The 15,069-nt window shown below is 35.1% G+C and overlaps 2 protein-coding genes across 3 annotated transcripts; one reads left to right on the plus strand and one right to left on the minus strand.

Moving 5' to 3' along the window:
• The first annotated feature begins 3,393 nt into the window (after positions 1-3,393).
• Positions 3,394-6,209, plus strand: LOC148862490 (DCD (Development and Cell Death) domain protein). Its single transcript, XM_088980684.1, has 6 exons — positions 3,394-3,709; positions 4,238-4,825; positions 4,978-5,078; positions 5,317-5,400; positions 5,529-5,639; positions 5,740-6,209. Exons 2-6 carry the CDS (start codon positions 4,246-4,248, stop codon positions 5,779-5,781), a joined length of 918 nt encoding a protein of 305 aa, XP_088836810.1. The 5' UTR covers positions 3,394-3,709; positions 4,238-4,245; the 3' UTR covers positions 5,782-6,209.
• An 893-nt stretch (positions 6,210-7,102) lies between these two features.
• LOC148862491 (transcription and mRNA export factor ENY2-like) lies at positions 7,103-14,388 on the minus strand. Of its 2 annotated transcripts, none has more exons than XM_088974601.1 (5): positions 13,891-14,388; positions 13,680-13,767; positions 13,172-13,266; positions 11,160-11,236; positions 7,103-7,519 (listed from the first exon to the last, which is right to left on the minus strand). In XM_088974601.1, coding segments are annotated over exons 1-5 (336 nt in total). In that variant the 5' UTR covers positions 13,893-14,388; the 3' UTR covers positions 7,103-7,445. The 2 variants fall into 2 exon arrangements, with proteins under 2 accessions (XP_088830727.1, XP_088830726.1); XM_088974600.1 differs by having other exon boundaries at positions 7,103-7,481; positions 13,891-14,088.
• Between the last annotated feature and the right edge of the window lie 681 nt (positions 14,389-15,069).

A 15,069-nucleotide genomic window follows, 5' to 3' on the forward strand; every position in this document is an offset into this window, starting at 1 on the left:
GAGAGGGAGAGAGAGAGAGAGAGAGAGAGAGAGAGCACCATACATCTCTTTACATCAATATGAAACAAACAATAGAGAATAAAATGGATTTATGAACCTTTTTGCATTCATGAACCAAAGGCCACATCTAATAAGAGTAACCCAAATTAAAATCCAAGGTGGCACTTGATAGAACTTTTCAGACATCTAAATATGAAGATGTTGTTTTTCAAAATCCAAATTTCAGGCCATGTCACTTAATGTGTGTAGACGCATTTAGACGTGGCTTAAAGTAAAAAATACCCCTACTCCATTCGACCTCTCTCTATCTCTCTCATTCTCTCTTTCTCTCTATCGTGCGTGCACGTGCGTGTGCGCGTGCACTCGCTCTCTCTCTCTCTCTCTCTCTCCCTCTCCCTCTCCCTATCTTCCTGCCATTGCCATCGTCGCTACAATAATAACAATAATTATTATTAATTATAATTTATTTGTACTAATTATTAATTATTTTTATTAAACATTAATTAATTTTGATTAATTATATATGTTTTATATATTAATTATTAATTATTTTTATTAACTAGTATTTTTAATTATTCATTATTTTTAAAAAATTATTTTAATTTTTAGTTTGTAAATTATTAATTATTATAATATTTTTATAGTCGTTAATTTTTTTTTTTTAATTTTAACAATTTCATTTATTAACTAGTAATTTTTAATTATTAATTTATTATTTTTATTTGTATTGTTTCAATATTATTTTGATGTTGAAAATTATTTTTTATGAGATAATGCAAATTGCACTCAACATTTTCCAAGTAGTATGTTATAGGGGTAAAATAGTAAAATCAATGAATTTTAGATGGTAAAGGGTTGATCCAACACAAACAAACTTATGGATTTAGAGCTTATAAAAAGTAGAAAATCACATATTTTTTTTAGATTTTAAACAAAAAAATATATCTTTTTAACTTTTCAGACTTGAAATTTAAAATTTATCAAATGCCACTTAAGGGTTGCACCTTGAGCCCGAGCGCACAACCTAAGCCTAAGTTTAAGTCCAAGTTAGTGAATCTAAGCCCAGACCAATTATGAATACTCACTCACCTGACCAGATAGCTCATGGGATGAGCAAAATGGAATAGCATATTTATTTTGGATGTTGAGTTTGCACAAAAAACTTTACATTGTGATTTGTGACCTATCTTACCCACTAAAGGAAGAATTTCAAATCAAAATAGAAAATAAGATTATTGACAAATAATTAACATAAACTATCCCATAATAATAGAACTATTAAGGAAAAATTAGTCAATGAGATTTTGGTTTCGTGTGTATGGGGGGAACAGGGAAAATTTACTTTACTAGGTATACTCTTGGGTAGATAAATAACTTCCTCACATGGGAGAAAGTTGTTAACACTCGGAAATACACTTATCCAGATAAATAACCAAAAAGAGAAAGGGGCCTTAAGGAAAAATTTTCATATTTGACTATGTCCCCTGCTCACGATTTAAGCATGTATTTTAAACTGAGATGTCTAGAAACAGAAACCTATAAAAATATAAGATCCACATAAATGGTTGGTTAATTCAAATCACTGCATTAAAAATAAATCAATTTTGGTCATACATATCAGCATGAATAGCTGATACGAAGAAGGCTGGATAAGATGATTGGCCAAACAATTGATCTATTACAAATAAGGGTATGTTCAGCTATCAAATGCAGAGGTCTATTAGCTGGTGAACCTGAGGAAAAATGCAATGGCTTCAACCCAAGGGGGAGAGAATGTAGCTAAGGCTGTGTTTGGTTGTGATGCAAATAAAATTGTACAGATACAAAACTATGGTAGTACAAATGATTTGAGTGTAAATCTGACTTATTTTTCTTTCAAAATTTAACTTTTTTTGCTTGATTGCATTACAAATAAAGTAAATTAAGACATGAACCAGAATAAAGTAAAACCCAAAGCAAAATTAAACCAAAATTTGCATTTTTATTTCATTCGCACTCCCATGCATTTGTGTTAGTGCAAATGCAAATAAAATTGCACTGCAACCAAACCCAGCCTAAAAGGGATAATCTTGATGGGCCCACTCTTAAGCTATGTTTGGTTTGAAAGAAAATATAAGGAAAGCAAGGGAAAGGCAGGGAAACCTTTACAAACTTGTATTGGTTTTCTTGTATTTCCCTTCATTTTCTTATCTTTTCCTTCAAACCAAACATAGCCTTATAGAGAGAGTTTAAAATTGGAGTGAGAATATTCTCTGTTCATGTGAGATTGACGTTGAGAGATGGCATATCAACAAACTAAAAAAAGGAAATGATATATTGTATTATTATTACTTAACAATGTGTCTGACTTAAATTTATACACCAAACATGAACGGACTACCTAACGCTATGGTTGGTTAAAATTCCGTTCTAAAGAATTATTATTTGAATAATGTGTTGAGAAAAGGTCGAAAATTTATGATTAAAAATAGTTAATTTTCCAGGGAATTTTGAATAAAATACTTAAATTGCAATGATTCTCGCAAGATAAAAATTTCCATGATTGATTATCTGAAAACATACCGAATACAAATGATACTAAGAGTTACGTTTTAAAACGGAGAATTAAAAGAATCCGATTCTTGGGGAAAATAAATATCATAGGTGCAGGTTTTGGGCTATGTTTGGTTTGAAGGAAAACATGTAAAAAATTTGTATAAACTTTTGTCTTTTCCTACACTTTTCTTCAAACCAAACACAGCCTCAAAGTAAACGAACACGGCAATTCCGGCTTCCATAAATAAAAACCGAAAGCCAGTGTTGTCCTACTAAAAAATATAAATCAACTTTATAATGAAGCTACTTTTGATAGCTTTTTCAAAGGGATTCAGTCAATGCAGCTCATCTTTCATGAAGCTCTTCCAAACGGGCTCTTCTATAACATGTCTTTTAGCGTTCGAACCCCAATAACAAATTTGATATTCTTGCCGAAAAAATAAAATATTGATGCACCGGTAATTATTTTAATTCAAATATTAAATATCTATCTCATGCACAGCGTATCCATGTTCAGGTTGCAGTAAATGGATCCCTGGAACTGGAACCATCCTCTCAAAGAAATCGTCGAGATGATCAATGGAGAGGATTCACGCTCAGGAAGGCCAAAATAATGCTTTCGTCTATGCTACGGAGAAAGTTAGAAAGCCATGAGCCATCTAAGTATGTACTCTATACAGCTGGAGAGGAAATTTTCTTAACGTTATCCTGAGTACAAGATATTCCAATCCAACTGTAGATGAAGTATTTTAGAATATTTCAGCTGTCTAGATGCGCTATATATGATAATGCGCCTCCCTGAGTGACTCCTGCTCGCATCAGCTAATTATAAAGCTGCTCCCCAGCACGCAGACAACTGACCATTGAGCTACGAAGGCGAAGCTTATCAGCTCTGTTTCGAAGCGGTATTTGTCACTTGTCAGGCACGCTCCAGGATTTAAAAAATGCAAGGTATGAATGTAATTATTCCGATCGGAAAGGGCATTTGCGTATCAATATTAATATAAATAGCAAAAATCTGCCTACGTTCGTGTCTTCCCTTGCTGAGCGGAGGGAAAAAAAAGGAGGGTTTCTTCCTCCCTTTGGATCCCCAAATCTAGGGTTTGTTCGCTCTTTTAGATTTGCAGATCTAGTAGATCGACCGTCGAGTCTCTCCATTTTTTGAGCTGTTCAGGTCAGTTGAATGGATTCCACGAGCATCTTCTCTTACGTTTTACGTCTTCGATTTCGTTATATTTTTTACCAAAAGGTTTCACTGATCATTGTTTCTAGTTGAACGCCTCCTCTGGTCTTTTCTGTGTGTTTTACTTGTTTTTTTCAAGCTATTTAGTTCATTCTGGATCCGGATTTGGTAGAATTTCGGTTCATTTTATGATTTTTTGAACTATAAATGTAATAGACTTGATGATACAGAAGAGGATAAAGCTTGTCTTTTATTTTATTTTTTCAATTATTTAAATGATTTATGTTTCATTATAAACTATAAAACAATGCGAGAATAATGTGTTTACAGGAGCCATTTTGACCTACCTAAAACATTTGGACCTGGCAATCTTGAAATCTCAATTTCATAACTATGCTCATATCCTTGTTGATTTAATCTGATGCAAAGCTGGCTATTTTACTGTTAAAAAAAATCGTCATCTCTGTTATACTTCGTTTCTCCTTTGCTGAAACATATAATTATGTCCATAATGGCTAGGGTTCTGAATGATGGACAACCAGCACAGTTTTTGGCAACTGGGGGACGAGCTTCGTGGAATATCTAAGGCTTCAGAGGATCACCAGTGGTTTATGGCTGCGACTAAACTCGCTGAGCAGATGAGGTCAAAGGGCGAAAGGATGAACAATCTTGATCTTTCAAAATCCTCTGTGGAAACAAGGCCAAGAGAGAAAAGCTGGTTTCAGGAAGACAACAAGTTTGACAACTTTAATTTTAGCATGCTCAGTTTGGACTCCAAAATGAACGAAACCCTGAACAAGAGTTCTTTTCGGAGTGGCATATATAATTTGAACGCCGTGTACCAGAAGAGCAATGGAAACAATATTGGAAACATGAACTTGACAGTTGGCAATAGCAAGTATGGCAACAATAATCCTACCAACAAAGAGCCCAACAACAACAACAGCAACAACAATGACAACAACAACAATAATAATAATGCTGTCGACAAAAGATTCAAGACCTTGCCTTCAACAGAAACACTTCCACGGAATGAGGTCCTTGGAGGATACATATTTGTGTGTAACAACGACACAATGCAGGAAGATCTGAAGCGGCAACTATTTGGTAACATCTCGTTATTTGCTTTCCTCTTATCCTCTTGATGGATTGCTTAGATATGTGAATCAATCCACTTTTGGGCATGCAGTATATGGTCAGGAGAACACTTTTTGTTAGGTTAGTTATATCCCGTGATGTTTGTTTTTTTCACATGGCAGGCCTACCACCGAGGTACAGAGATTCTGTTCGAGCAATAACACCTGGATTACCCCTCTTTCTCTACAACTACACTACTCATCAACTACATGGGATATTTGAGGTTTGCTCTTGTTATTTGTTTCACTTCTTGTTCATTCAGTAATGATTGAGGCTGTGTCTGGAACCTGATGAATCCATTCACAATTTTATGTCTTGACTCTTGATAGCGTTTCATTTTATATTATTGAGAAGCCAGTTGTGTGAACTGTGAAGAGTCGTACCCATTTAAGCATTCTTTTAATTTGTATTATATTTTTTCTAGTGTACAGTCTTCATGTTCTATCTCTGCTTTCCTACAGGCAGCAAGTTTTGGGGGATCTAACATTGATCCAACTGCTTGGGAAGATAAAAAATGTAAAGGAGAATCAAGGTTTCCTGCTCAGGTAAATTGAATTTGGACTAGGGAATTGGAAATTTTGTTATTTATAAAAAAAAAAAAACTTGTTTCCTTTTTCCAATTGTTTTTCATGTGAGCAACTGTTCTCCCCCCTCCCCCAACCCAAAAAAACAGGTGCGAATTCGTGTTAGGAAGCTTTGCAAGGCATTGGAAGAAGATGCTTTCAGGCCAGTTTTGCATCACTATGATGGCCCCAAGTTTCGTCTTGAGCTCTCTGTTCCGGAGGTAAGATTCAGTGTGTGTGTGACCGGTGCTCATTCATACTTAAATTGCTATACCGCTAGGCCTTACATGTGCTGTTTCTTTCTATTTTCCACCGATGCAGACATTGGCCTTGCTAGATTTGTGCGAACAGGGAAGCATATGAATTTGTCGTGGAAATGCAAGGACTAGCATATCAACTTGGACACATGTATTTGGTCTGTAGTGTATTCCGCATCTGTGCTTTCTCAGATTTTCCAATAAGCGTAAGCTTAGGAGGTGAGTCTGTTGGGTTGAGTTGGATGCCTGTCTTTTAGATGTATTGGGAAGGTACCTCAGAATGTAGGTACATCTTTTGTTATATTATAATGTTATGCTGTAAACAGAGCAGAAAGTCGAAAAAGTACCCTTCGATTGTAATTTCAAGGCCCAAGAGGAGATGGTGTTAAAAAAAAAAAAAGAAAAGGCTTTGATGTGTTTATCATTTACCAGTTGGTGTTTATTTTGTACGTGGACCTTTCTATGTTTTGACTGCTATGTTCTTACTTCTTACAGATAAAGAGAAAGATATGCCCTCTATTAAGTTCTCGTTCACCATTTTTAGCTTCTCTTGCCTAGTTCCCCGATTCAATGCAAATGTAATTAGTGCGACTTAAAATAAATACGTCCCGGCCTGTGCAGCCTTGTACAGGCATACAGCCCCAATGTGCAAGTATAACCATGCTTGACCTGTATTTTGGCAGTGTATAAAATGGAGAGGACAAAAAGTATCGATTTTTCCCAGAAACTCTTATCAAGAATCTCATGTTCTGGGTCTGACCAAAAGAAAAAGGAGAAAAAGGCACTCGTATTTGCCAGGGTTCAAATTGCAGGATTCGGTAGTGTCAGTATCCCACGGGGACGGGTTGCTTGAAAAAGAAAATTGATTACTTCCTGAAAAGAAAGCTTGATGAGGTATTTAATATAAATGATACGAAAATTTATTTTAATCTCACAAATGCACCAGTAACGCTAAATCTAGGATTGAACATGATAAATACATATTTTAATACTCCTTATGAATTTTGAATAATTAAAAATACACTTAGAAGAACTGGGAAATGGTAAAAGATAAAAAGAAAAGGATACACATGAATATCAATAGAAATTTCATTAATTATTTTTTCTTTATTCTTGCAAGTGTCTGGTTGATGCGGCACTTTACCAGTATAGCCTCAAATTCCATGAGTGTTGATCCGTATCAACTATCAACTATTCATTTAACCCGTGCCCGTGCTCGTGTGGGTTTATGGTTATATGCAAAAAATCACATCGCCCCTTGTTGGAAAGTGAGTGTGAAACCTATTTTAACAAGATAAAATCACATGGGTGCAGTCGTGCAGATGTGTATTTTCGGAATTACTTACATTCCCCCAGCCAGTGCCAGGTAGCACCAAAATAGATAATTTCGTTTTTTAAAATAAAAATAACTGCCTAGTCAGCAAAAGTGCAAAACTATATTGTTTATAGAAAACAAAATCAGATTTAGACATTGGCGAACACCCCCTTGGTTATGTTCATATGGGTTTTCCCAGGTCATTCAGACGTTTAACAACATACAGCTCTTTAGAGAACAAAGATGATGAACAGAAAATAACAGTTTCATTTTTCACCCAACCAAGAAACATGCAATGCAGTTCTAACCAAATGGTAGGGAGTCATCTTCCATCACGACCTTAATTCAACAACAGGCCATATCCACTGAAACTCTAATCATTCCTTTCTGGATTTTAGAAACCCTTCTAGGAGAAACTGCCAAACCAAGCTGGAGGGTGGAGGCGTCATCTCCGATCAAAGAGAAGCTGAGACAAGAAAAGCTCGTATACGCTGTAAAAGTTCAGCCTTCACAGAATCAGGAACTGAGGCTGCATAAACTCGAAAAAATCCAAACCACAAATACAACGTCAATTTTAGTGTAAAAAAAAAGCGCATTCATTTTGGAGGGGACATATAAAACTGCAACCAAAGTAGGTGGGCCACTTCTTGGATAAGCCAGGACCAAAATCAGCCTATAAAAGTTTTCTACACACTTAACTGACTCAAGTACTTAACATTTAGAGATGTGAACAAAATATTTCTATATATATAGAATACATAGAAAGAAAAAATGTAAAACCTCAACCGTTTCAGATCTGGTTTTGTTGGTGGATTGAGAGTAAATGATCTAAAAATTGGGCCTTACAACATTGGTTCATTGTATTATTGTAAGCATACTACTGGAAGTTTTTATTTCCCTTTTCTGCTAGTAATTTTTTAATATTTTCCGGTAATGAACAACAGTTTGGAGGAGAAAGTGAGGATAACTTGTTAATTAGCAATACCAAAATGATTCACTTTTTCTCTTCCTACTAAAACATGGTTTTTGGGTAAAGACTGCAATCTGGGGTTGCCTGGCCTATATGTTCAAGAGCCAATATGTCATTGGAGATACTTAGTAGTCAAGGCAGAGACCTACCACATTGATTATGGATGGCCTTCCTGAAACAGAACAAATGATAATGTGTACACAATCTTTTAAGATGACACAAAGAACTTTCCAGATGGAAGAGCAAATGAAACATATATGCAAACAGAATCACTATGTTCAGAATATAACATAAAAATATTAATTAATATCTGGACTAGTATAAAGGAAATGACCTTTGACATGGTCAATTTCCTAACTTGTTTACTGATATATCATTGTCTTACAAGAGGAGCATCTAGAGTGATCACTTTTGTATCAGGGCTTCTAGCAATTTTCAGTTCTAGCTGCATTTTTAATTTGTTAACATGAAAGGAGGTATAGCCACAGAAAGGATGGTAGTCACGTGATTGAACTGGAAATGATGGATAGACTGATGTAGTGGATCATGCTATTAAGCTAACAGAAGAGCCACATTGTAACATATTGGGATGGTCACAGACTGTCAGAACTCAACTGTAAACTAACCATGAAAATGATAAAAAAGATTGAAAAAGAAGATAACCAACTATACCATGCTTATTTTCAAGGGGATTATAAATCAATTGACACCTTTTTAATTACATGCACAAGGGACAATCAAGTGGATACAGACTGTCACCCTAATAAGGGTAGCTAAACATTACATATCCATCAAGATGATAGGCAGAAGGTTCAAGAATGGTACAATCATTTTAAATTACCTGTTTTGGTACGCAAATATGGTTTCGTGTAGAGGGTTTCAGCTATCACCTTGCATTTCTTACATTACCTTTAGTTGATGAGAAGTAAATAGCTGGAAGTGTTCTTGAACTGTCTCAACATTGCAAAGGTTGAACTTGTCCAGGCTAAGATGCACGGTGAAGGTGCCAGTTAGCATGCTAGCAAGGTCTTTTGTCCCCAAGACCTGGGACCAAATCCTGCCTACAACCTAGAGAATGCTTTGATGTGACCCTTGAGCCTAAACTATTACACCCTATTGGCTCGACAGGCTCTCCTCCCTTCCCCGACCATTTATCCAAGGAGGAAAAAATATGCATGGCGCAACAACTACTTGTGAAAGCAAGAATGAAAAGAATCACTCATATTCTGGTTAAGGAGAGATCAGCACCTGGGAAATATTAAGCAGAGAGATTCATGAGAGCTTATTACCTGGTGACATTGGAAAGGTTATCCGCAAGGATACAAGTATCTATTTTCATTATGCCAGAAATCTAACATCAAAGTGGATGAGTAGATAGATTAGTTTGAAGGATTAGGAATGAGAAATGACTGAGTCTGAAACCATGGAACGAATGCCTTTTGGGCATATGGTTGGATTATTTCCAAATATGAAGGTCATTTTGTTGCCAACACAAACTTGTATTGTCCTTGATGCACATCCCCTTGTAGTCCAGGGCAAGAACCTAGTATTAATAAATGGATTATGTACAGTTGATCGCTGAAAGATTATACCTATTCCTTCACAGTTTTGGTGTTGAAGTAGCCAATCAATGGAAAACTTATTTGTCCTTTATCTAAAAATGCATGCTTAAAATTAGAAAGAGAAAATGGAACTACAGGAAAAAAGTAACTGAAAAGTCATAGCATCCAACAATACTAAAAAATCAATATGCAGGTCAAATTATTATCCCATAAATACACAAGACCCTTCAATTCAATGTTTTCAACATGCCATTGACAGACAGTTGGACTGTTTGAACCGTCACCTGGTCTTATTTCCAGATTCGGTTTCACTAAAACCTGGAAATTTGAAAAATAAAACTGTTGACTTGGTCAGAGATCCATAACCTGGGTGGTTTTGAACCATCAAACCAGATGACCTGGTTAGCGGGTGACTGGTCACACTTCAAATGCTTTATTTATGGCTTTGAAAAAGTTAAAATCCATGTATCCCCAAGTCCCAACTGCCTTTTCTTTGCCCAATCTAATCCTCTTTTAGTTTTTCTTTTTCGTTAGGGTTTGACACACAGATGCAAGGAATTTGAGCTTTTGAGGATTTAAACTTCAAAAAGCAGCAATAATCATTGAAGAAGGCTCTCAACCACCGTTCAAGAAGGCTTTCAGGTAGTGGAGTCTCTTAATGTTGACGACTCCAGTGGTGTATTTCTTAATGCCAGCAATCTGCAATGTTGTGAATGGGTGAATGTCTTTGTTTTTGGGGCGATTCAATCTTTATTTTTGGGTCGCTTTCTATCTTTTTTGATATTTTAAAGTCATTCCATCAAGTAACTCTTCTCCATACCATTTTTTTGTTAACCATTCATTCGATCCCTTAATCAGATGGTCCAGACCTAAGGTATTACTTTTATTTTCATCTAATCTCTCAGCTAGATCATTAGTCTTTGTTTCTTCATACCCTTTTTTTTTTTATCTCTGTTCTGAATCTTCTGATTGAATGAGGCTTTTGCCCTTGCTCCCTGAATGGCTGAACCCAGGTGGACTGAATCTCCTCTGTATAATCAGTCATCACTTGATACAAAAATGTGAAAAACCAAACAGCTTGTAGCTTTGAGGAGGAACAGAAAAATTTTCCTTTTCCTGTATATATGCATATACACATAGTGTTATATATATTATTTTTATAATTTTAATTATGACATCACGGGCTGACACATGGATGGTTGAACTGCTGACCTGCAAAAAACGGTTCAGCCTCTAGGTAGGTTTTGAAAACATTGCTTCAATTTTCCATATTAATGAAGTTTCTGTTACTGAAAATAATTGTTCAATTTCAAGGTTAGAATACAGAAGATTAATTTCCCAATTACTCGACCATTTCATTACCAAGAACCTCACTTTATCTAAAATGCAAATTACCATGGTTTAGAAATGAATTTAACTCCATTCCATGAAGGTAATATAGATCTGACAGATAGTAAATTAATGTACAAAAACCGTGTACTTCTACAGCTTCAAAGCCGGTGCTAAGATAGTGTGCATTGTCAGGTGCATTACCATATAAGTTGATAAATAAAAAACAGATAATGTCACAGCAAAATATTCCCCGTAAAAATTCAATAGTCATTGGAGAAAAGAAAGGATAAGAAAGAAGACCCCACCTCGGCCCTTTGGGGTGATTACATGTACAAGGTCATCTACAGTAACATTGTGCCTTCCCTTCTTCCTTGTAAATGCCCTAGTACAAAAAGCAATACGAAATAGTAATTCGCTGCTAAAAATAAAAAATAAATAATACCCATCCATATCATTAGAAATGCAAAATTAGTCTTATGCTTTACAAGGTGAACATATGATATCAAAGACCCAGCCCCCCAAAAAATGCAAAGAAATTTATTAACTGCAAGTGAAACTTAAGAAACATTACTCTGTTAGTTAAACATGGAAATTAAACCTTATACTCTACATGATGCCTGCATACAAAAATTATGAATTAATATATTACAAGTAAAGCTATAATTCCAAGAAAATCAATACATGTACAAAAGTAAAGTTATCAGAAACAGGTTAGCTCAAATTTCAATTTTATAGATGCAATCTAATAAATTTTCATCCACCACTATAATATTTCTGTAGAATAATTATCAGTAGCATGAAATGATCCATTCACGTGCTTGACAATAAGCAGAAACATGTTTTCTCGAGAACAGTTAAATCAACTATCAGTTGCAGAGAGATAACCTAATATTTCTCCATCCAGTAGCATGAAATGATTGGGTTCCTTTGCATGCTTAGGTCACATTAAGAAAACCGGGGGTGGGGTGGCTCTAAAATAAGAAAGACGTGTTTTGTTTTCATCTCGAGAAGCAAAAAAAGATACTTTGCAAGATATAAAAAAAACTTCCTCCTATAGAAAGGTAAAAGCTTTAAGATAAAACTAATCTACAATCTCTAGATTGCAATATAGAAAGAATGAAGGAAATCACAATTAATCAATAGGTATGTCAAGATAAATTCCATCTATTCAAATTCCAGATGTACTAACAAAATCAAGGATGGATAGAAGCTTCAGAAAAAAAAAAGATAATATAATGCCAGACTCAAAATTCTACTTTTGAAAATGTTATGCATCATTCCAGTAAGTATGAATCTTATTGAAGACTCTCTAATTGTAGTTTGGTTACCTAACCTAACATTCGCCCTATTAAAAAATGATATATTGTACAAAGTACCAATACCCAATAAAAGGCAATTACATCATAAACAGCAAAAATCTTGCAAATTCTAAAATGGATGTTTGTGGTTAAAAGTATTTCAATATGGCATTATGAATACTAGAAGGTTAGCTCCATTTGAAAATGCTTACAATATTCTCAAGACTATGGTTCCTTTGGTTGCTAAATAACCTTTTTTCTTTTGAGAACAGAAGGATAGGTTATCGGCATTTGTTTTTGTCCTTTGCGGTTTTTTTTTCCAAAATATAATTATTTTCCTTTCTTCTTTTTTACTTCATTCTCAAGCGAGTGAAGAAGCTACATACAAAAGAATGACAAAACAAGAGTTACAAAACCATAAAATCTCCTCTCTCCTGGACTATAAGACATCTGAAAGTGACAATAAAAGCCCCAAGGAAAAAGCTTCTAAATCAAGATGAAAAAAGAAAAAGTGTCTACAGAAACCTCTGTACATTTACCTTAAGAGGTTGTTAAAGGACACCAAAAATGCAATTTAAGAGATTTGTGGCCAAGTCATGAAAAAACAATTCTCTGTAAACTTGAATAAGCTTGAAAATAGGAGGCAAGAGAAGCTACACTACATGAAGAGAGACAAACAAACACCCAACTACAGTCTTTTCGTGTGGGGATAGTTTTTGTAAAATTACTTCTTACTATTATCATTATTTGTACGGGAACCATTTATCTGCTTTCGGTTATATTTTAGTTCTAAATCCTCCGCCCTCTGTGTCGACATATTGTTTGATCTGCATCCATCAAAACTACTGTATTGATGGTCTTAAGTAACGAAAAACTTATGAGTACAAGATGCATATGCTGTATATATTGAAACACCAATGAGATATTAAAAAAAAAAAAAAAACTGCATTAAAATCCAATTAATGATTAAAATGCAGCTGCGACTGAGAATTGTACAAAGGTTGATTAAAAGAAGAAACCTGCATAAAGCCTTCATTTCATCTCTCCAGCCACATTCTATAAGTTTTTCCCTCAAAAGTTCCTTTAATCGTTCTTTCTCTCCACTCTCGATCAACTAAAACAAATGGCCAGAACACATAAATATTATAACAACACAATGTAAGCTAAGAAAAAGAAAGTAAATACGGAACTTATTCAGAAAAGCATCCATAGTAAGCATGTTAAATGCAGAAGTAGTTTCATTATCAATTTATCGTAAAACTAAAATCTTCTATCCACTTCTCCTCCGCTTCTCCTTATTCCACCCATTATTCATATACTAAATGATCCGAACGTAACATATCGGAAAGATAGAAAATTACAAAACACACACACACACACATAGAGGCACATCCAATCCACCAAGAAAATCTAAATTGACAAAGAAAACAGAAGTGGCCTGCCAAACAGAAAAAAAAAAAAATAGTCTTGTGAATATTCCCCAGTGGTAGGATTTAATAAAAGAGGTAAGCAAAGGGATAAACGAACCTTAATGTTGATAATTTCTTGAAGAGTGGGCTCTTTTCCTTGATCTTCCTCTGCATCTGGTGTTGGTGGACGATTGATTGAAGACCTCCTACCAAATAGTAAATAAATAAAAAAACAGTAGAGTAGCAGGGGAAAGAATAAAAGTTATAAAGAGATCAATCTCTGACTTCTAAAATTGCTTTTGACAGCATAAAAACGCAAGAAACCTCACATTTTCTTTTCTCTTGTTCACGTCGTGTATGTTCGCGGGAGATAATCAAATTCTGAGTGCGAGTGGAGACGAGAGTGATAGTAGGTCTGCCGTCTCCGGTAGTACTGATAATTTGCAAATCAGTTCTCCAAATACTTTGACATCGAAAATTTTCAACACCTCTAAAACTTAACGCTGACTATCCACTCTGGCACCCAGTCAGCATTGAGATCGGAAATATCTAGTAAAACTATAAACCCAAATATCATTACCCATTTATGATTGGATCCGAAATCCAAACCCGTGTTTTATAGTGCAATTCATTGCAATCAATATACAAGATCCAAATAGTCGAGGAGGTTATTAATTCTTACCGGAAAATAAAATAAAACAAAAAATTGGAATCTTGAAGCAGTGCTAGGCCAAAATCATGAAATCAAGGCCTTTCATGCATTGTTATGACCCACCTTACAGCTTACAGCAATATATAAAAGGCCGTGATTCACGCTTGTAGCCCATATCTACTCCAGTGGTGAAGTAGCTGGCTTTTAAACCAAATAATCCACAAGGCACCAATGCTTTTTGGGTTTGAGCCAACTCCGTTGGTAAGAAGAGAATTGGGAGATCAGTCTCAGATTCCCCCAGTGTGTAGGTCATGTAACACCACATGAAAAGATCATGAAAATTCCCCGATCGAGTGGACCTAATTGAAAAATTATAATCTTATTAGATGAACGGGATGATTAGTATCACATCTATGGACTCCACTAATATAATGTCAATAGTTGCCTTAGTTAATTGCCTTCACGTCCAGACGATTACATGAAAATTTTATACATTTATTTTCCAATTGGATCTGAAAAAAGTTATACATGTATACAGACCTCCAAGGGAGAAGGGCCATCTGAATAGCAAAATTACACCTTGGCATGCGGCAGCAAACTTATGTTTGGTTTGATAGAAAATTAGAGATAGGAAAAGTTCTTTATGCTGCATTTGTTTGGGTGTAAATATCAGATCAGTGCTATATTACACTCTAGTCCGATTTTATAGCCGTTTGGATGGAGTGTAATTAAAGACTCACTGAAACTCAATGTAAAACTCTACTCAGATTGAATTTTACATTGATAATTGAGAAAAACTTTAACTTCGATAAAAACGATGTAAAAGTTTACATCAAAATCTCATTTAGACTTTTAA

This window comes from Nelumbo lutea, chromosome 3 (assembly GCF_056320005.1).
Source record: "Nelumbo lutea isolate HS-2025 chromosome 3, American lotus-T2T, whole genome shotgun sequence".
NCBI lineage: Eukaryota > Viridiplantae > Streptophyta > Magnoliopsida > Proteales > Nelumbonaceae > Nelumbo > Nelumbo lutea.

What these genes read in the sequence shown, in the direction of transcription:
- LOC148862490 (XM_088980684.1), top strand. Translation starts at nt 4,246, where the DNA reads ATGATGGACAACCAGCACAGTTTTTGGCAACTGGGGGACGAGCTTCGT. An exon ending in TCTGAAGCGGCAACTATTTG is followed by an intron (nt 4,826 to 4,977) that starts GTAACATCTCGT and finishes TTCACATGGCAG; the next exon opens with GCCTACCACCGAGGTACAGA. An exon ending in AACTACATGGGATATTTGAG is followed by an intron (nt 5,079 to 5,316) that starts GTTTGCTCTTGT and finishes GCTTTCCTACAG; the next exon opens with GCAGCAAGTTTTGGGGGATC.
- LOC148862491 (XM_088974600.1), bottom strand. An exon ending in GAAATGAAGGCTTTATGCAG is followed by an intron (nt 11,237 to 13,171) that starts GTTTCTTCTTTT and finishes TTTTTGTACTAG; the next exon opens with GGCATTTACAAGGAAGAAGG. An exon ending in AATCACCCCAAAGGGCCGAG is followed by an intron (nt 7,482 to 11,159) that starts GTGGGGTCTTCT and finishes GAACTTTTACAG; the next exon opens with CGTATACGAGCTTTTCTTGT.